This window comes from Rhinolophus sinicus, linkage group LG04, assembly GCF_036562045.2.
Source record: "Rhinolophus sinicus isolate RSC01 linkage group LG04, ASM3656204v1, whole genome shotgun sequence".
Taxonomy (NCBI): Eukaryota; Metazoa; Chordata; class Mammalia; order Chiroptera; family Rhinolophidae; genus Rhinolophus; species Rhinolophus sinicus.
In genome coordinates this window covers 152,928,429-152,950,287 of record NC_133754.1, presented here as the reverse complement: position 1 = coordinate 152,950,287, position 21,859 = coordinate 152,928,429, and the positions used below count along the sequence as shown (strand labels likewise).

The 21,859-nt window shown below is 34.9% G+C and overlaps 1 protein-coding gene across 6 annotated transcripts in view; it reads left to right on the top strand.

The window, feature by feature from the left end:
- Positions 1 to 21,859, top strand: part of KIF27 (kinesin family member 27) — a 75,939-nt gene that overhangs the window by 37,639 nt on the left and 16,441 nt on the right. For all 6 annotated transcript variants that reach the window (XM_074330599.1, XM_019750122.2, XM_074330598.1 and 3 more), the window contains 5 exons: positions 2,354 to 2,559; positions 5,050 to 5,247; positions 13,778 to 13,891; positions 16,644 to 16,820; positions 21,096 to 21,311. In XM_074330599.1, the coding sequence (XP_074186700.1) occupies positions 2,354 to 2,559; positions 5,050 to 5,247; positions 13,778 to 13,891; positions 16,644 to 16,820; positions 21,096 to 21,311 (911 nt within the window). The remainder of the gene's footprint in view (positions 1 to 2,353; positions 2,560 to 5,049; positions 5,248 to 13,777; positions 13,892 to 16,643; positions 16,821 to 21,095; positions 21,312 to 21,859) is intronic.

Here is a 21,859-nt window from a genome sequence, read left to right as displayed (position 1 = left end):
TTGTTTCTCTGAAGATGTAAGGATTTGTTCTTAAGAGCTATTTTCTTGAGTGAGCCAAGGTTTTAGCTCTTCCCCTTAGTCTCAAATTCTGACAGGTTCCGTGTATGCACCATATCCTCTCCTCACTCTCAGGTATACACATATCAGACTTGCCCTAAAAAGCACGTCTCAAGCTTTTTGGGTTCCCCACCCCTCAATATACTCAAATTGTGAGCCTTCACTACCTTGAAATTCAGTAAAGACTTGAAGGAATAAGAGATATCAGCATTTCTTTTCCCCACCTCCAATGAAAAACAACTCTGGTCACGTTTAGGGGAACTGAAGGAAATATTATCTTGATTTTCTTCCAGGCCAATGCTGTAATCATACCCAGATTACATGAATTATGGTGAGTCCCCTTACTCCTCTGTCAGTAAGGGGAAACCTGCCTTCCCGTTTCCCTCCTCTTTCCTGCAGGCTTGCCTTCTGGCTGTTGGACCTCCTTTCTCAACCTCCTCTCCCTAGTTGCTGTCCCAGAGTGTCTTCCTTCCTCATTCCTAGTGACGTGTGTGCTGTGCATCATCCCAGCTCCAATATCCCAGGGAGTTAGTTGAGTTTGACCGTGCTCCTTCCTCACAGGCAGGACCTGTGCCAGTAAACCTCTCTTAGGAGTATCCAGGGACTGATTTAGGGGTTGAAATAGCTTCTCCACTTCCAAGAGTTCAAGGTACTACCTGTTTTTCTTTCAGATAGGTTATCCCACCTTGGGATATCTCACTAAACAAGCACTTTTGTAGCCTGGCATACACATCCTGGTCGCCTTAAAATAGAGGACACATAGAAGGTCCTCTTCTTACTCATTAGAACCAAGGGCATTTTGGAACTTTCCTGAGGGCCCTTAGAAATGGTGACTAGTAAAAGTGTCAGTGTGTGCTTACTTCTCAAAGCTGCCTCAATGAAAATTTCTCCTGAAGAGCAGCTACTCCAGCCAACAATAATAACAGTGACAACTTCAACTATAGTGTATTTCATCGATTCTAATACACATTTTTCACATTTTAATATCTCTGAAATCAGGATGCACCTTACAATCAGTGGCATCTTAGCATTTTATCATGTCATTAGTGTAATTGGCACTGTACCTTTCTACTTAGTGGTTCATAAAATATTGATGTGTTGAACAGTTTATAGGGTCTTAGATTCATTAAAATATAGTAGTCGTATGTATTTTAAAGTTAGGTAATCAGAGTTGTAGGGCCAGAAAAAAACTCACAGCACATTTAGTTCAATAACAATTTTTTATTAAAAAATTAAGAGATTTTCAGTATAACAGTAAGACAAACTGTCCCTGGTGATTCATGCCATGACCTCTGGACTTATTTTTCATGGCCACCAATTTGCTAATCTAGTTTAGGGACAATTGACTATTCAGAACTGTTAAACTCAAGTTTTTAGGGTCAGTAACTGGGCTTAGAATGAAGAGACATATAGAAATATCTTACTCTATTTTTCTCTGTGTTCTAAACATTCATAAGAAAAGCATTTAAAAATAATTCATCTTTAACAAGTTCAATGGAATGAAAAAGGAGGGGACCAACTCTAGATTAAAAGAGTCTTAAGAGACGTAACAATCAGATGTATCATGGACCTTGTTTGGATTGTGATTAAAATAAACCAACTGTAAAAGACATTTTGAGACAATTGTGGAAGTCAGAATTGGGACTAGTGGGTATTCATATTGTTAGGTGTGTTAATGATATTTTGTATAGCTGCTTATTGAAGTATGTTTGGTAAGAGGATATGACGTCTGGGATTGCTTTACAATTTTTAAGCAAATTAAAACAAAAGAAAAAGGCACAGATGAAGCAAATGTGGCAAAATTTTGATAACTCTGGAATCTAGGTGATGAGGGTTCATTATATTATTTCCCTACTTTTTTTAGTGTGTTGAAAATTTTTCATAATAGTAAAAGAAAAAAAAGAATTCAGAGTGACAGATTATAGGAAGTCAAAGTGTAGTAAGCAAGAGGCCAAAGAGTCACCCCACATATCCTTCTAACTGGAGTTTGATGCCAGCAGAGCTAAATTGCATACTCAGAATATCAGAAATGTCACACTAAAACACAGAAAAGAACCAGTATGAAGATTGAAATGACACCAGATGGAAACAGTCATTAAAGAACTAATGATTAAGAGGCCAAGTTGTGTTTGATGGGGATGGGTGGGGCAGCTGGTTTCTTAATGTGATGCCTTAAATAATTACATTGCCCAGCTGGATTTTTAAGAGTAGAGTATTTTTATGTTTTTCATGTTTCACTTTTTCATTTTATTTTATATAATTTATAATTATTTTTACTATTATTATTATGGTAAAGGTAATGATGCCAAGTCTGTAAGCAAACAATATTCTCTGAAAGTAACAAAACTTGCACACGAAGCAGAACAGGCAAAATTCGAATTAATTGAAACAGAAAAGCAGCTACAGGAACTGGAAAATAAAGATCTTTCTGATGTTGCTTTGAAAGTAAAGTTACAGAAGGAGTTCCGTAAAAAGATGGATGCTGCAAAGTTAAAAGTCCAGGTAATTTTTAAAATGTAATTGAGAAAACTTGTTAAAACTTTTTGCTTTTGAGCATTCTTGTACCTGGTTAGGGAAGAAGGTAGGATTCAGTTTTTACCAGCAAGACAAACTGTATAGCAACTTTTCTTTTCCAGAGTGCTGGTAGGTTTACATAATGTCAACCTTTGTAGTACATTTCTACATTCAAGAAGTATTTTAATCTTTTTATCAAAAACCATATGGTAAGAAATAAAAATAACCACAGAAATAGTGTCATTTTCTGAAGGACAAAAAAATTAATGATTCAATAACACACATAAAACATCTGATACATATATGGCACTTCGTAGACACTCAAGAAATGATAACTATTTCAGAGTTTTCTGAGACCATAACTGATTGGTTTAAGAAAGGTTAATAACTTTGAGTACTGTATCTCATTCTTAATTTCCTAATGGTGAATTTAGCTGTAACCTCAGAAATAGCTACAGTTAAAAATTCTATTCTGTGAGCAATATTCCATTATGGAGATTTCGTGTAATGAAGCCATTTTCAGATGCTTTTGGTATGGTTAGAATGCTTTATTAGTCTGATTATAGTGAATTTGCTAGAATGCCTTTTAAAATTTATTTTTCATAATTTGTAGTTTTCATATTATTCCCACTTAAGTAGAATGGAATTGTAGGTAACTTCTTCAGAAACATTGTTTGTTTATTTTTGAAACTGTTCCACAGCTATTTTCTTTCAGCAAGATACATGTTCACTGCATACCTCCTGTGTGCCAGGTCCTGTGCTACGTGGGAATGCAGAGGTGAACAGACCAAAAAAGTCCCTTCTCCTAGGGTTTTGTAATGACACCTCAAACATCTGGACATCTCCACTAAAATTTTTTACCTAAGTAGCCTCACAAGTCAACACCAAGTTAAAATATCATGACTTGAATGTTTGAACTGATTAAAGGAGGACACAGTAGTTGTATATGTCACACCTTCCACTTTATTTCAGAATACTTTCTTTCACTTATAGCAATGCTCATCTCAGAGAGTGCTGGGATCAGTTCTTTTTCACTGCTTGACTCTTTAAATGAAGGCTGTGATGTCTAACAGCACTCATTTTAACAAAACATTAGTAGAACAAAGTAACTATTGTGTTTATTATGAAATTTTATTTATGATTTCATAGTTTTATATTCTAGCTTCAATTCTAATTATAATTCATATTATACTCCATTTTAAGTAAGTAATAACCGGATTATTGCTTTTCCAAGGAGGTTATTATATTTATCCTATGCATCGACTATTTAAGCCTTGTTTATATTTATCCTATGCATCTACTGTTTAAGCCTTGTTTATGGATTTAGCAGAGATTATTTTTATATATTCTGTATTTCACACAACTAAAATGGTTGAGGTTGAAAGATTATTAATAGGGTTTGTGAATCATTATGTTTTTATTTTCCATGTTTTTTGCACATCCTTTTCTGCTAAGGCTTCTGATAAGGAAAGGAGACACAGAACTTAAGTTAAGCTCAAAAGGAACATCTCAAACTGAAACAAGACTCCCATGTAGTTTTAAAAATTTCTGTGCCTTTGACATATCCAGGCAGAACTGATGGGGATGATAAAGCTGATGAAGATGGTGGGGAGGCACAGGAGGATGGTAGCTACCAGTTGTTAAGTGTCTACAAAGTGCCATAGGCGTGCCAGGTGTTTTGCATGTATTACTTAATCCTTATTTAATCCTTTGAAGTGGGTATTTTTACCTCATCAATAAATGAGGAAGCTAAGGTTTAGAAAGGTAAAATAACTTATTCATGGTCACATAATTGAGATAACAATGAAGATTTTCAGTATTCTAACATATACCATTTTAAATATTGAAATGCTAGCGTTCTTTGTATAACGTAGTTATTTCAGTTTGTAAAATAATTTTTTTTATTTTAAAAATCTAAAATCTGTATTTATGTCTAGATATATATAGTTATTTGCTGCATCAATATTTTAATGCTAACAGGTGCACTTTTAAGCATTTGTGGAATAAGTGCAAAGACAATGGCAACCTATCTGACTTTTAAATAAGATTTCCAGTACTTATACTGGTATTTTCAATAATATTATTTGGAGAATACACTAAAATACTAGTATTAATCATTTTTGCTCCAGTATTGGAATTACTGTCAAAATTAAATATAAGTTCAGTTTTGTACTGTTTTAATTTTCACCATGTATATATAATATCTTTAATTAAATACTCAATAAAAAGCAAAGAGATCAATTTTGTTCTGTTTGGCTGTCAGCATCACGAAGTCTCATCATTCGTTATATCTGGTGAAAATTCTGGTGTTTGCCCAATTGTAAAAGTAGAAATATAGAAAACAACTGTGAATCTATCAAAAATGAATTAAAATCTAGGCAAAATGCCTATCCTTGCCTATGAATTAAAAGTTTAAGTTTTACTTGAGATTTGTGAGAGATGCAATTTTTCATTTTGAAATATTCCATATGATCCCAGGTTTTACAGAAGAAGCAACAAAATAGTAAGAAATTGGCATCACTTTCAATTCAAAATGAGAAACGTGCTAATGAACTAGAGCAGAGTGTAGATCACATGAAATACCAAAAGGTACAGCTACAAAAAAGACTTCAAGAAGAAAATGAAAAAAGGAAGCAACTGGATACAGAAATTAAGCGGGATCAACAAAAAATCAAAGTAATATTGTCGTACTTTCCTGCTAAGCATAACATGGAATGTTAAATGACTCAGCACTAAGGAAGCTAAGGTCACGATTCATTTGGCCTGTCTTTGGCTACTGTCCTCATTCACTTTAAAGCTTTGTCCATCTGCATAGTAAAACCTATTTATTGAATTCTGAGTACTGTCTTGAAGGTTTTGACTTCACAAAAGAAAGTTCAGTGATACCATTTCTCAGACTAGGGCCTTTTGCTGCGGCTGTCAAAAACAAGTAACAGAGGATGCCAAAAAAATGTATACACATTGCTTTTTTATAAATATGCCCATGGCGAAACAGCTATTGAGTGGAGTTAAATTTTTTTTTATTAGTTTCAGGCGTACAAAGCAACATAATAGTTAGATATTTATACCTTTTACAAAGTGATAACCCCCTCCCCCAAGCTACTACCTCTCTGACATTTTTTATAACTATTTTAATACCATTGAATAGCTTCCTTATGCTGTACTACACCTCCCGTGACTATATGTATGTGCATATATATGTATATATTTTTTTCTTTCTTATAGTTGATATGCAGTATTATTCTACTTCAGCTTCAGGTGTACAGTGCATTGGTCAGGCATCTGCACAGTCTATGAAGTGATCACCTTGATAAGTCCAGTGCCCATCTGGCACCTTATATAACATTTACATTATTGATTATATTCCCCATCTGTATTTCATATCCCTATGACTATATTGTCTACTAATTTGCTCTTTCTAATCCCTTCACCTTCTCCCCCAGCCCCTCCCTCCTCCTATCTAGCAACCAACAGTTTTCCTATTTCTCTGAGTCTATTTCTGTTTTGTTTGCTCATTTAATCTGTTCTAAATTTAGATTCCACACATAAGTGAGATCATATGGTATTTGTCTTTCTCAGTCTGACTTATTTCACTTAGCATAATATTCTTAAGGTCCATCCATGTTGTTGCAAATGGTAAGATTGCATTCTTTGTTATGGCAGAGTAATACTCCATTGTATAAATGTACCATAGTTTCTGTATCCAATCATCTAGCAGTGGGCATTTCAGTTGTTTCCATATCTTGGCTATTGTGAATAGCACTGCAGTAAACATAGGGGTACGTATATTTTTTCGAATTAGTTTTTGGGTTTCTCTGGATAGATACCCAGGAGTGGAATTGCTGGGTCATAAGGTAGTTCCATTTTCATTTTTTTAAGTTATTTCCATACTGTTTTCCATAGTGGCTGCACCAATCTGCTATTTCACCAATAGTGCACGAGGGTTCCCTTTTCTCTGTATCCTCACCAACACATGTTATTTGTTGATTTATTGATGATAGCCACTGGCAGGAGTGAGGTGGTATCTCATTGTGGTTTTTATTTGCATTTCTCTAATGATTACTGACGTTGAGCATTTTTTCATATGTCTGTTGGTCATCTGTATGCCCTATTTTAGAGAAATGTCTCTTCATGTCCTCTGCCCATTTTTAAATAGGGTTGTTTGTGGTTTTTTTGGTTATTGAGTTGTGTGAGTTTTTTAGAAATTTTGGATACTAACCCTTTATCAGATGTATCATTGGCAAATATCTTCTCCCACTCAGCAGGATGCCTTTTTGTTTTATTGATGGTTTCCTTTGCTGTGAAAAAACTTTTTAGTTTGATGTAATCCCACGTTTATTTTTTCTTTTGCTTCCCTTGCCCGAGGAGATATATCAGTAAAAATATTACTAAAGGTAATGTCTGTGAATTTACTTCCAATATTTTCTTCTAGGAGTTTCCTGGTTTTGGGTCTCACATTTAAGTCTTTAATCCATTTTGAATTTATTCTTGTATATGGCATAAGAAGGTAGTCGAGTTTCATTTTTTTGTATGTATCCGTCCAGTTTTCCCAGCATCATTTATTAAATAGACTGTCTTCACCTCAATGTAAATTCTTGCTTCCATTGTCATAGATTCAATGACCATATAGGCATGGATTTATTTCTGGGCTCTCTATTCTGTTCCATTGACCTATGTGTCTGTTTTTATGCCAGTACCATGCTCTTTTGATCACTGTAGCCTTGTAGTATGATTTGATGTCAGGTAGCATGATACCTCCCACTTTGTTCTCATTTCTCAAGATTGCCAAGGCTATCCGGGGTTTTTTATGGTTCCATATAAATTTTAGGATTATTTGTTCTAATTCTGTGAAAAATGTCATTGGTAATTTGATAGGGATTGTGTTGAATTTATATATTGCCTTAGGTAGTATGGACTATACACATTTTAAGAAAGGAAAAAACTATTGAAATTGTAATACTCAATGTATACCAGTAACAAAAGATGACTACAAATCATGTGTATACATTTTTTTTGGCACCCCCTGTATATAAAGCCAACTTTCTAAATAACTTTCTAACTTTCCAACATTTGAATAGGACTTCCCATTTTCAGAGTGCTTTGAAATGCATTGTCCATGTGGCGGCATAGAAAGAAATACAAGGTAAAATGATACCATTTCATTCATAGTGAGCACAAGAGTCATCAGACGTGTACCCCTAGCAGTTCTAGAGAAGGGATTGGGATAGGGAGGAACTAGTGGTGTCAGCCTGGGCTCTGGAGCCAGGCTAGCATACATTCAAATCCCAGCTCTCTCAGTTCCTAGGTGGATCATTTATTGAGAAAATCACTTACCCTCTTGGAGTCTGTGTATTCGTATCTATAATGGTCTTAGTCACACTTGCCTCACAGGGCTCTTTTGAAGAAAGAGGAGGATAATAAGGATCATAATAGCAACAGTAACAAACACTTATCTAGCACTACATACCAGTCTCTTCTGTTGAAATGTTAAGCCAAATCCAAAGCTTGGAACATAACTGGAGATTTCCTAGATATTTAATGTTGGAATATAATCTCTTCTTAGACCTTAAAAAAAATCATAGAATTTAGCGATGGAAGGGAACTTAAAAAGCATTTAAGCCAAGTTACTGATTCTTTTTTTAACAGCTTTATTGAGATATACTTTACCCATTTAAAGTATGTAATTCAATGGGTTTTGGTATATTACATTATTAATTTTTATAACCTGTAAAAATATATAACATGAAATTTATCATTGTAATCATGCTTAATTGTACAGTTCGGTGGCATTTAATTACATTCACAATATTCTGCAACCATCACCACCATCTGTTTGCAAAACTTTTTCATCACCCTAAACATACTCTGTAACCATTAAGCAATGACCCTAATCCCTCCTTCCCCACCAGCCCCTGGTAACCTCTAATCTACTTATGTCTCTGTGAATTTGCCTAGGCTACATATTTCATAAAAGTGGAATCATACACTATTTGTCCTGTATCTGGCTTATTTCACTTAGCATAATTTTTTTAAGGTTCATCTACATTGTAGTGTGTATCAGAACTTCATTCCATTTTATGGCTGAGTAATAGTCCATTATATACATCTACCACATTCATATGTTGATAGACACTTGGGTTTTCTCTGCCTTTTGGTTATTGTGAATAATGCTGCAATAAACATTGGCACACAAGTAATTTTACTGTATTTGTTTAAGCGCCTGCTTTCAGGTCTTTTGTAATTGAAATACCAGGAGTGGAATTGCTGGGTCATGTGGTAATTCTATACTTAGCTTTTTGAGGAGACACTAACTGTTTTTGATAGTGGCAGCACCATTTTACATTCTCACCAGTAATGTATGAGGGTTCCAATTTATTTCACATCTTCATCAACACTTGCTATTTTCTATTTCTTTTTATTGTAGTCATCCAGTCACATGTGAAGTGGTATTTCACTGTGCTTTTGATTTGCACTAATGATGTTGAGCATATTTTCATGTGCTTATTGGCCATTTGTATATCTTTGGAGAAATGTCTATTCAAGTTCTTTGTCTACTTTTTAATTGGTTGTCTTTTTGTTGTTGAGTTGTAGGAGTTCTTTATGTATTCTGTACATTAAACTCTGTTAGATACATGACTTCCAAATATTTTATCCCCTTCTGGTAGGTTGTCTTTAAACTTTCTTGATAATATTCTTTGATATACCAAAGTTCTTAATTTTCATGAAGTCTAATTTATCTGTTTTTTATTTTGTAACTTGTGCTTTTGGTGTCATGTCTAAGAATCTATTGCCAAATCTAAAATTACGAAGACTTACCCCTATTTTTTTCAAAGAATTTTATGGCTTTAGCTCTTATATTTAATAGGTCATTGATCCATATTTAGTTAGTTTTTGTACATGGTATGAGGTAGGGGACCAACTTCATTCTTTGCATGTAGAAATTCAGTTGTCCTAGCACCATCTGTTGAAGAGACGGTTTCCCCTACTGAATGAACTTGGTACCTTTGTCAAAAATCAATTGGCTATAGATTTATGGATTTATTTCTAAACTCTTAATTCTGTTCCACATGTGTATGTGGCTCTCCTTATGCCAGTACCACACTGTTTTGATTACTGTGGCTTCGTAGTAAGTTTTGAAATTAGGAAGTAAGTCTTCCAACTTGGTTCTTCCTTTCAAGTTTGTTGGCTATTTCAGGTCAGGTCCCTTGCAATTCTGTATGAATTTAAAGATCAGCTTTTTCATTTCTGCCAAAAAGGCCACTGGAATTTTGATATGGATTGCATTGAATTTGTAGGTCTCTTAGGGTAGTACTGAAATCATGACAATATAAAGTCTTGCTATCCATGAGCATGGAGTGTCTTTCCATTTATTTAGGTCTTCTTTAATTTCTTTCAACGTTTTATAATTTTCAGTGTTATCAGTCTTCCTTGATTAAATTTATTCCCGGATATTTTATTCTTTTAGATGTTATTGTACATGGAATTGCTTTCTAATTTCTTGAGTTACTCATCAGTAATAATAATAATAATTGCAGTAATTAAGATTTATTGATATCTTCAGTCAATACTATGCTAAGCACTGATGTGCTTTATCTCACTTAATTCTTTTTTTCTCCTATATTTCCAACTTTTCCTTTTTTCCTAGAATCTTTCTTTAAACATCTTAGTTATTTTTCTCATCCTAAAATTATCCTCCTTCAGCCTTATACTACTCTCTTCTCCCCTTTATAACCAAACATTTTGGAAAAGTTTAATGCATTTGTTTCTGTTTTCTCTGCTTCCATTCATTCTCTTATCCTCTCCACTCTGGCTTCTTGCTCCTGGCTCTATCATCCATTTCTAAGCTCTGAGAAGTTCACTAGTGCTCTGTCACTAAAATCTTTATCTTAACACCTCAGTTGCATCTAGCACAGTTTACTAGTCCCTCCATCATGAAATATTTTTCCTTTTGCCTTTGTGAAATTATTTTCTCCTTGTGTTTTTCTCTTTCTGATTGCTTGTTGTCTGTCTTTCCTAGCTCATCCTACACTACCAGTCCTTTACATATGGAAATTCCTCAAGGCTCTAGTCTGGGCCCTCTATACTCTGTCCCAGGTGACGTGATCTTTTTCCATGGCTGCAGTTAAACTCCAACAACTTACAAATGTATTCTTAATCCACAATTTGCTCTTTGAGGTCTGGATTCATATTTATAACCACTGATATCTTTATTAGTTGTCCTATAGATGAGTTTATGATCGTCCTTATTTACCTCCCTACTATCCGCCCTCCCTGCTCCCTTCATGGAGAAGAAAATACAGTTTTCCAATGTGCCTTATATGATATCTCAGTCTATTCAGCTGGGTAAGCGAGAAATTTGGCAGTCATCTTTGATTCTTTCCTCTTCCTCATCTTCCATATCCAATAAACCACTAAGTCCTATAGATTGTATCTTCCAAATATCTTGAATCTGTTCGATTCTGATCTCTATTGCCAACAACCTAGTCTGTTAACAGTCCTTCTTCCAATGTGAGGATCTGGCCTGCCTGTTAGACTTGCGGTCTTTGGGTCTCAGCTTCTCATCTCTCATAGGCTAGGGCTTAAACCAACAAGACGTAGCACTCTTTAACTATGCTTAGGGAAAAGAGAAAACTCTTGGTCAGAGTGCATAGACTGCTGAAATGTAACTCTGCCTGTAACTTAACTTTTTACATTCTTATGTAAGACAGTTTTGTTCCTTTAGCCACATTTCACATTGTAGGGAAATGACCCATTTAAGGGGGAGAATGAGTATTCTAGAAAAAGGAACAGTCTTCTCCAAAGATATATTGAAGTTTGCACTACTTCATGCAAAAACAGAAACCCTGCTCATTGTCCTAACGATCATCTTGCCCTCTGATTGGAGCTAACTTTCTGACACTCTGTTTGTCCATTTTCTACTCACCTAAGCCATTTCCAGAGAATATTACAACTTCTGCATAGGTTCTCCTTAAAGCAGCAGTTCTTAACTGAAGTCCGTGGATGAGCTATAAAAAAAGGTATGGGAACCCCTGAAATTGTGGAACATAGTACAATCTTGGGCTTTTTCTCTAAGTACCAATTTCTTCATCTATAAAATGGAGTTTATAATAATCCTATCTCATAGGATTATTGTTAGGATTAGATAGGATACTTATAGATGTAAAAAGCCTAACACAGTGCCTGGCAGTTATTTTAATATTATAACAGGGATTATAATATAAGATAAAGGCAGTAATGTCTACTGCAACATATAGAAGAGGGAATTAGACCTACTGCAGTATTCTTTTAAAGCATATCTGGAAGAATAGGAATAGCAGAGAGTCAGCTCCAAGTATAAGGTGTCTTTATTTCAGCATTCTGAAGTTGCTGTAACTATGACGGGAAAAATTATAATAACTATGAACTGTAGATCTAGGGAAGCATAAAAAAATTGATGGGTATTAAATATAATAAGGTCCAGATGCACTCATAATGCATCTCAGGTGGGCATATAAAATTTATTTATTTAGTCTATAGCAGACCTGCTATATGACACCCTCCACCCAACCTAATCCATGTCATAATTGCTGGAAATGTGGAACTAACCAAATGTCTAGTTTGTTTAAACATTTTCTGATAATGTAAACATTTCCTTTAAATAATTCTCAGCTCTCTTGAATAAGAATATTCAGTCTCTTAGCCTCTCTCCCTGTGCTTCTCTCCCTAAGATGGAATCCGGTATACGTGGTCAGGTGTCTAGTTTTTATTGCGTCCTATGGAGTTGAGGGGGAGTGGCCTCCTGAGTTTCAGGTGGTCCATAGATGTGACTGGCTGGAATCTGCTCTCCCTTTCCCTGCTGGCCCCTGATGCTGTAACCCGTGGCTGGTATAACTCATAGTCTGGTGTTGCTTTCACCTTAGAACACGGAGGTGCTTTGACTTCATTTCATCTCCTAATGACATTATACATCCCTGTTAAAGTGACTAGGTCTTCCATCTAGCTTGCTAACCTCGTGGCCTATCCTCACCTTCAGCTTTGGGGTCAATTCTCCACACTAATGGACCCCCATTGACTCTCAACTCAGGATCCACATTACCAGAGGCTGAGGGGTCCAATTAGACCCTTTTTCCTGAATGTACTTCTCTGCTCTTTCAGCAAGGCTGGGCAGTCCCATGTGGGTGTCGAGCCTCTGCACTGCAGTCTACGTTCTCTTCCTCTGCCCCCAGTGGTACCTTTACTTATCACTCCCTTTCTGGGCCAAAACTTAAGAGAAGAAAATTGGGACACACATCTTTCTTACTGTCTCTTTTCTCCTTTCTTCTGTTTCTAGAGATGGATAATGGTAGACTTTTTACTTCCTTTGTACTTCTGAAATTACCTGAAAGATACAATTTTTATTTTATTACTAATTTGTTACAGCCCAATACATGAACTAGTAGAAAAATGAAATAAAAATTAAAATATACTATAAAAGTCCATCTTTTACTTATTAGATTCAACAAACATAAAATTATTCAGTCATATTGCTATAAGAATTTCTAAACACTTTCAGTTCACGAACTTATCCATCATGGACCAGTAAGAGAGTAAGTGGACTGGCCCACTTTGATTTATGGCCTCCTTCCTGATTCCTGCTAAGCTTTAGCAGTGACCATGGCATCTTCTCTAAACTGCAGGAGAGTACCGTGAGAATAGGGCCTCTTGACTTGACTCTTAAAATGTGAATGGCAACTAAAGGAATTTGGAAAATACTCTTCACAGGACCAGGCTCTGTCTTGCAAGGCTGTTCTCATGCTCATAATCTGATTTTTTTGAATGCCAGAAATGAAATATTACTTTTCTTTTTACATTTCTACTGTCATAAATTCTAAATCCCCATGGCAGATGGGTACCTGGGGTTGACTAACTGAAGGTAGTGAGCTCAGACAGGCAGAAGAGGAAACCACATTTATAATTTTCAAACTCTTATCCCTGTTATACTAATTTGTAATTCTGGGAAAGAATGAAAGAAATACTTAGTTTTGTTAGTAAACCCTGATTTTTGCTGGAGATTTTATTGCTTCAGTGAGGGGCTAATGTTATTTTCTTCTCAAATAGCCCTAACCTTCATCTACTCTCTTTTTTGTAACTAAGAAAGCAAATATTAAGAAAATGATTATTTCATAAATATTTAATGATGGCCATATAGTAAGAGCCATAAGGTGTTTTTGATTTCTGTTTTCTACAGGAACTAAAGTTAAAAACAGAACTGGAAGAAGGTCTAAAACTGAAAGCTGAGGACCTTGATGCATTGAAGATGAAAAGGAGAAAAGGTTCATTTGGAAATATAGACCAACTTCAGGTTTGTTGATTCTATCTAGTGTTTTCTAGTTTTCCTTCTATTTCATGATTGTCTAAATAGAGGTAAAAAATGGTGAACTCTGAATAAAATCTTTAAACACTAGATTTTGCCACTTCAGCACAAAATTTCTAATATTCTGAAACTTTTCTGTTGTTAAAAAATTACTTTTTCATCCAGAAACGTGCTGTATTCTTATTTCAATAGAAATGGGCTTATTTGAATGCTGTAGAATGTAAACATGAAATCCATGTTCACTAGATTATATTTATTTCCATGCCAAAACAGGTTTATTCTCATGGAAACAGATATATTTCTAAAAGTCAGAGTTCTCCATTCCAACATAACCAAATTGTTTATGCATCATATGTAGTATATTAAAAAGCTATTGTTTTAGTACCACATTAAAAAAATCCATAAACTAATATAAAAATTCAAGGAAACAAAATTTAATTGTATATCAATTCAAAATGGCAGTTCTAAAAATCTTACAGAAAGAAAAATACTGTACTTAACATTGTAATTACCCTCAAATGCAAATATATCACCTTAATTCTAAAAAATTTATTTATTTACTCTCCCTTAATTTTGTATATTACATTGTAATAGTAAAATTTAGGACATTAAGTTACAGCAGGTGCTCAAATAATGTAATTTCATTCAACATTGTTTCATAATAATGTTGATGAGATGCCGTAAGAATTTAACTCTTGTTTATATCAATTAGCCTATGGTAAAATTGGTTTCATTATATGTAGTTTTGCTTAAAGTCGCAGAACCTATTGATGATGTTAAGTGAGAATTTACTGTATTCCCAGTTACTTATTTTACTAGCGGTTTTTAGAAATTGGTTAAAGAGCATTTCTGGGTGGAAAAGTTATGTGAAGGAGTAAGAGAGGTAGGAATGTACAAAGTAGTGAGACCTGTTTTTAAAATATTAAGGATCTAAATTTTAAACCAATAGAGCAATAAAAAGATTTCTGCAGTTTACACTGACATGTCGGGTTAAAAAAGAAAAACTCTTCGTGTTTTTTAATGTTGCAAAATAAAAACCCATTTTCCAGAATTTGACTCATAAGCAAGGACAAGATTATAAATTAATATGAGTGTCCAGAGAGCTTAAAATAGGATATTGATTTGATAGGAAATTCCTTTATAAAAAGAAAGTATTTAAAATTAGAATGGTATGGTAGGAACATTTGCTATAAAAAGAGGAAAGAGAAATCAAGAAATTTTCAGAAAATTTACTAAGAACAGTGAATTACACAAATGATAACCTTTATCAGATGCAGAAAAATCCATTTATTATTGTTTCCCTAAAAAACCTGTAATATATTAGCAGACTCGTACCCATTCTTTAAAACACAGGTAAAATATTACCTACTCTGTGGTGCTGGCTGACATTTCTTTCATTTCTCAGACAGAACCACTTCATTTGTGCTTACATGATATCTAGGAGTTAGCATTTATTATCAACAATCATATTTTTTTGTTGTTGTTGTTCTCTTCTGTTGGAATGGAGCTTTCAAAAGATCTGTTTGTTGGTCATCTTTCAAATCCCACTCAGTCAAGGAATGTAGAATGTGTTTAATTACTGGACTTCACAGGGTCTAATATATATGGACTTTTTATGGTACAGCTGGATATAACAAACTATAGTTTCTATAGTTGCTCTGGGATATCCTCTCTGTCCTTAAAAACTGTAGAACTATTTTAGGCTTCCATAATATGTGGATGTGACAGTGATATAGGACAGATATCTAGGTCTGGATGGAAGACTGGATGGAAGACTGCATAGCTCTGGGTCTACTTTGCCATGACCACTTTGCTCTTTATTTTCTCATGCATATTTACAATTTCGTTGTCTTAATGTAGATTTCTAGGAGCTGTTTTTATCAACCTTGAGAAAAACTGGAAGACAGTACTCTATTGATTTGTTTTCTTATTGTTGTTTAGTTGACATTGCTTCATTACTATGTCCACAGCGCAAATAGCACTTGGTTGAGTTCATTTTACACAGACATATTCCATTCATATTTTTGTTTATACTTGTTTCTGGGAATCCTTAATATAAGAGAGTATTAAGATACTTATTTTGGAAATCTTTCTGACTCTGTTTTGTTTTATAATTACATATTGGATGTTGACAGGCTACAGTGCAGAGTGGATTTCCATGCTTCATCATCTGTCTTCCACTGTGTGTATTCATTTATTCACTTCATTGATTAATGGATTGAATCAGGCATTCATTCAGTCATTTATTTAACATTTTATTGAAGACCAGTCATGGGCCAGGCAGTATACTGGGCATTGGGAATAGAAAGGTGAGAAGTACAGCTCCGCAATCAATCAAGGAGCTCAAGTTGGGGAGACAGATTGTAGAGCAACCAGCAGTGTATAAGTGCTGTGATGGACGTATGCACCTCTATGACTGAAAAAAGATTCCCAGTGTATTCTCAGAACCAACTCCTAATACATGTAAAGAAAATCGTCAGCCCTTTTTTGGTCAACCTAAAAAATTCCAGACTTGAACATATTTGGGGAGTAAATTTTAATTCCTTATAAAACAACACAGAGAGATGTTAACTGGAACCACATACTTCTTAACAGTTTTAGACAGGAACAGTATTTTAGCTCACTGGTAGTTTTTAAATGTGCATTTAAGGTGTTTCAGCCAATCTGAAATTATATTACTACGATATCAATTTTATGGAAGAAAAAAAACAAATAACATGTCTTTGGAATTTTCATGTAGAAATTGGATGAGGAAAACAAATGGTTAGATGAAGAAGTAGAGAAAGTTCTGAACCAACGCCAAGAATTAGAGGACCTGGAAGAAGACTTAAAGAAACGGGAAGCCATAGTTTCTAAGAAGGGGGCACTATTACAGGAGAAGAGCCACCTGGAAAATAAGAAGTTGAGATCTAGTCAGGTATTCTATTTAATATGCTGTTTCATTCTGGTTGTAAGTCATATAAACTAGAATTTTTTCCTCTAAGAAGTAAACCATTGTGAAGTCAGAAATCGAAAGAAAACTCTTCTGGTTTTCAGTGTATTTTGCTTATTACTGCTTATCTAATGTCCACCACTAAAATCTATTGCAATTTTGAAATGAAATGTTCAATGTTCTGCTAAGAACGATTTATGAGTATTTATTAACTTTTTTGGTATCTTTGAAGTTGTGGTAAAATATACATAACATAAAATTTACCATTTTGATCAATTTTTAAGTGTACAAATTAGTGGCATTAATAATATTCACAGTGTTGTACAATCGTCACTACTATCTATTTCCAAAACTTTTTATTACCTTAAACTGAAACTCTGTAACCATTGAGCAATAATCCTCTACCCCCTGGCAACTTCTATTATTAACTTTAGTAGATATTGTCCAAATAAATTGTATTGTTTGATGTTGTATAGTGAACATTGGTTAATTTGTAAAAATAGACTTGAAAATTATCTAGCTATCACTACTACTCAAAGTTTGCAGGATTCCTATAAAAGACAGAAGATTTGGTGTGAAGACTTGTGAAGACTTGTTTGTTTTTCAAATTATAAAGATTTGGGACCTTTACAATAATTTTTGTTGGAGGACTTGGATTTTATAAGCCAGTCCAAGAAGTGGTTTTATGAAGGAGTTTGCCTCAATTTCAAATTTTGAAAAAAGAATGATTGTGAAGGGATTAGAAGGACCAGGAGATACACTTTTTGATAGATCTACACATGTTTTCAACAATAACAACAGCAGCATCTAAAAATGAAGCTGGCTTGCCCCAGATTTGAAAAGGGCATTCTACCCAAAACGTTGCCTCCAGTAGGCCTTAAATCCAAGGTCAGTCTGTACACTAAGTCATGGAACAGAGAGGACCAGTGACCTGCCTCTTTATTAGATCTGCCTTTGAGCCAAAATCTAGACTAGTAGGATCTGAGTTGACAGTGGCGTGTTCTTAACCTCTCCGCTTTAGTATAACAGGTGGGTAGGTATGGGGACCTGTACTTACCTCTGCTCTGTCTTCCATTCCCTAAACATGTTGAAACAGCTATTAGCACCAGGCTACTGGACATGGGTAGGGCCCCCCCCTCCAACCACCCTACTTACTGGTGCTGTACCCAGGTAGCTTGCTCACATTGGCTGTCAGGGTCAAGTTGCCCCTCAAAACATGTAAACGACAGCAAAGGAAATTAACAGGTTAAAATATCAAGTGAGTAAATAGAAGAAAATAACCTGGGACCTTTATGATACGTTCTGTATCACTAAAGAAGAGAAAAAAGTGGAACATATAAAAGGAATGGGGAGGAAAATCTTTTTCCTGAAATAAGTTTACTTCATGATACAGAAAAAAAAAAAGAAAACAGCAGTTTCTAGTTTTAATGAGATGTATTATTTAGGAGCAAGAACATATTGAGATAAGTAGAGAGTGCAAATACATGAAACCCACAGTAGATCAAAGCAAAATTGATTCATTGAAGATTGTTTTTATGAAACAGAAGAAAAACTTGAGACTGTTATAGCTGGATTCTTTTCTGAACAAAAGGCATGAAAAGATTATATCTTTTTGCAGTGTTTAAGAAATACGTGTAAGACTTGATTATATGCATTTCAGACAAGGAATATGTATTTTAAAAAAACCACTCATAACATATATGAATTTAACTCAAAATGAGTCAGAGAGCTCAATGTAAGGGCTAAAACTATAAAACTCTTAAAATATAGACATAAATCTTCGTGACATTGGGTTAAGCAGTGGTTTCTTGGATATTATACCTAAAGCACGAGCACCAAAAGAAACATTAGATAAATTAGGCTTCATCGAAATTAAAAACATTTGTGATGCAAAGGACACCATTAAGAAAGTGAAAAGACAACCCACAGAATGGGGGAAAATATTTGCAAATGATATGTCTGATAAGGGACTTGTATCTAGAAAAAACTCTTACAACTCAATAATAAAAAGAAAATCCAATTAAAAATGGGCAAAGTATCCAATAGACATTTCTCCAAAGATATACAAATGACCAATAAGCATATGAAAAGATGCTAAACATCCTTAGCCATCAGGGAAATGATAATCAAAACTTCAACAAGCTACTGCTTCACGCCCAGTAGGATGGCTATACTCAAAAAAATAGATAATAAGTGTTGGTGAAGATATGAAGGAATTGGAACTTTCATACCTTGCTGGTGGCATTGTAAAATGGTTCAGTTGCTTTGGGTAACTATCTTGCAGTTCCTCAAAAGAGTAAACATAGAATTACCACATGACACAGCAATTCTAGGAATAGGTATATATTGAAAAGAACTGAAAACATATGTCCACACAAAAACTTGTATATAAATGTTCATAACAGCATTATTCATAATATCCAAAAACTGAAAACAACCCAAATGTCCATCAACTGATAAAAGGATAAACAAAATGTGGTTCATCCATACAATGGAATATTATTCAGCAATAGAAAGGAATGAAGTAGTGATATATGTTACAACATGGATAAACTCTGAAAACATTATGTTTAATGAAAGAAGCCACTCACAAAAGAACACATATTGTATGTGAAAGTAGAATACGGGTATTTTCAGGTGAAAAAATTATCTCCCACCTAGCCTGTCTCAGGAAACTACTAGAGGATGTACTTCACAAAAAAGAGGGTATAAACTGAAAAGGCAAGAAGACTCAGGATCCTGAAAATGTGATCCAACACGGAAATTCCCAGGATAAGGCCAAAGGGAAGTCCCAAAACCACTTGTCCATTATGGAGTTGGAATATGGAGGCTCCAGGGAAAATGTTTTCAGAAAAGAATGTAATGAAAAGATTTCCTGATTTAAGTTCGGTCAAATGAAAACAACAGTGTTGAGAGGAATTTTATAGTTCTATTGGAGAAGAATTAGTTATAAGGTACAAAAAAAGTTGTGTCAGATGGAGGTATGATTATTTTGTACTAGATAGTTCAGATATGAATAATACAAGGTCATGGAAACTGAATATTGATGTAATGAAAAACTGTAATACAGGAGCGGCCAAATGGCTCAGTTGGTTAGAGCACAAGCTCTGAACAGCAGAGTTGCCAGTTCGATTCCTACATGGGCCAGTGAGCTGCGCCCTCCACAACTAGATTGAAGACAACGAGCTGCCACTGAGCTGCGGAAGAGGCAGCCAGATGGCTCAGTTGGTTAGAGCGTGAGCTCTTAACAAGGTTGCCGGTTCAATTCCCACATGGGATGGTGGGCTGTGCCCCCTGCAACTAAAGATTGAAAACGGCGACTGGACTTGGAGCTGAGCTGCGCCCTCCACAACTAGATTGAAGAACAACGACTTGGAGCTGATGGACCCTGGAGAAACACACTGTTACCCATACTCCCCAATAAAAAAAACAAAAACAAAAAACCGAGTCACACAGCCGGCTTAAATGTTAAAAAAAAAGAAAAGAAAAGAAAAACTGTAATACATATTGGGAGAATGGAGGGAGGAGAAGTAGGAAAGTGAAAACATAAAAGTGCTAAATCCTTATCTTTCATAATAGTCAGTAGACAATATCTAAAATTGATAATGTTATTTAGAAATAAGGACATAAACACCAGAAGAAATAGCTAATGCTGAAGATGGTTGTTTCTGGGGAACAAGACTCAGGTGAAAGGGTGGGGTAGGGGACAGCTTTTTAAAAAATTATAAACCTTATGATAGTATATGCATATAATTAATTAAAAAATTTAAAAATTAAATTAGTCCATACTGAAGGTCTCCATAAATCTATTTGGCCATATTTCCTCAGAATGAAATGAGTAGAAACAAATTATATGTTAAAACAACAACAACAAACCAAATCTCTATCTCTAGGAAGTTATAACATAATTAATTCTATGTAACCAGACCAAAGAAGAAAAGTTCAATTTAGAAAATAATAAAAAAGAAAAATACTCTCTCTCAAAACCTGTGTTGTGTAGTCTGGTGTGGACAAGCAATACTTGGTAATAAATTCATTGTTTGAATTTCCATTTTTTTAAAAAAGGCATTCAACTTAAGATTTTAGAAAATGAAATCCCCCACCTCTGTCCAAAAAAATATATATAAATCTGGGAGAAAACAATGTAGAAGCTAAAAATATATTCATTTGGTAATTTTCTCTAAGTTTTTCCTAATTTATATGTTGTTTGGATTTCTAGTAACTTTTTTGGGGGGTATCTGGTTGATTGTGTCTTTTTAGGCCTTAAACACAGATAGTTTGAAAATATCAACTCACCTGAACTTATTGGACCAGGAGTTGTCTGAAAAGAATGTGCAGCTCCAGAACAGCACAGCTGAGGAGAAAATAAAAATTTCAGAACAAGTTCAAGCCCTCCAGAAAGAAAAAGATCAGCTACAGAGACGAAGAAACAGTGTGGATGAGAAACTTAAAAATGGTAGCGTGTTATCACCTGAAGTAAGTCAGTATTCTTTGGAACTGGAAGTGCTGTATGATGGGTCACTTGGATGATTTCCTTCATCTTTTGCCACTTAAACATAAAAATGATAAATCTGGTGAACTTTGTTTCCTTGAAACTTCGTCAGATGTAATGAGTTTACCTGGCAGTATAAGCCATGCTTGCTTGACTAGAGACGGTAGTGTCCTCATGTAGAGAGATCCATGACTGTGGCCCTTTCATGGCATAGCCAGAGATTGGGAGACTAACATTACCCTTGAGTCTGGCCTTTCTCAGCCAGGTTTCTCCACTGATCTCACAGAATGCAGAAAATGATTTGAGGGACTCTCTCATTTCTCCTAAAAAGGGCAACTTCCTTCTCTCTGTGCAGCTTTCTTTAATGATAGTAGGTGACTCATTACATACAATGAATGCCAGGGGCATTAAGGGTTAATTCTTCTGTGTTACCTTGGCTTAGAAAGGCCCAGTGTTCAGGAGCATATCCCACACTAAGTCCTATCCAAGTGGACACATAAAATCCAAATTCCAATAAAAATACCTTTTAGAG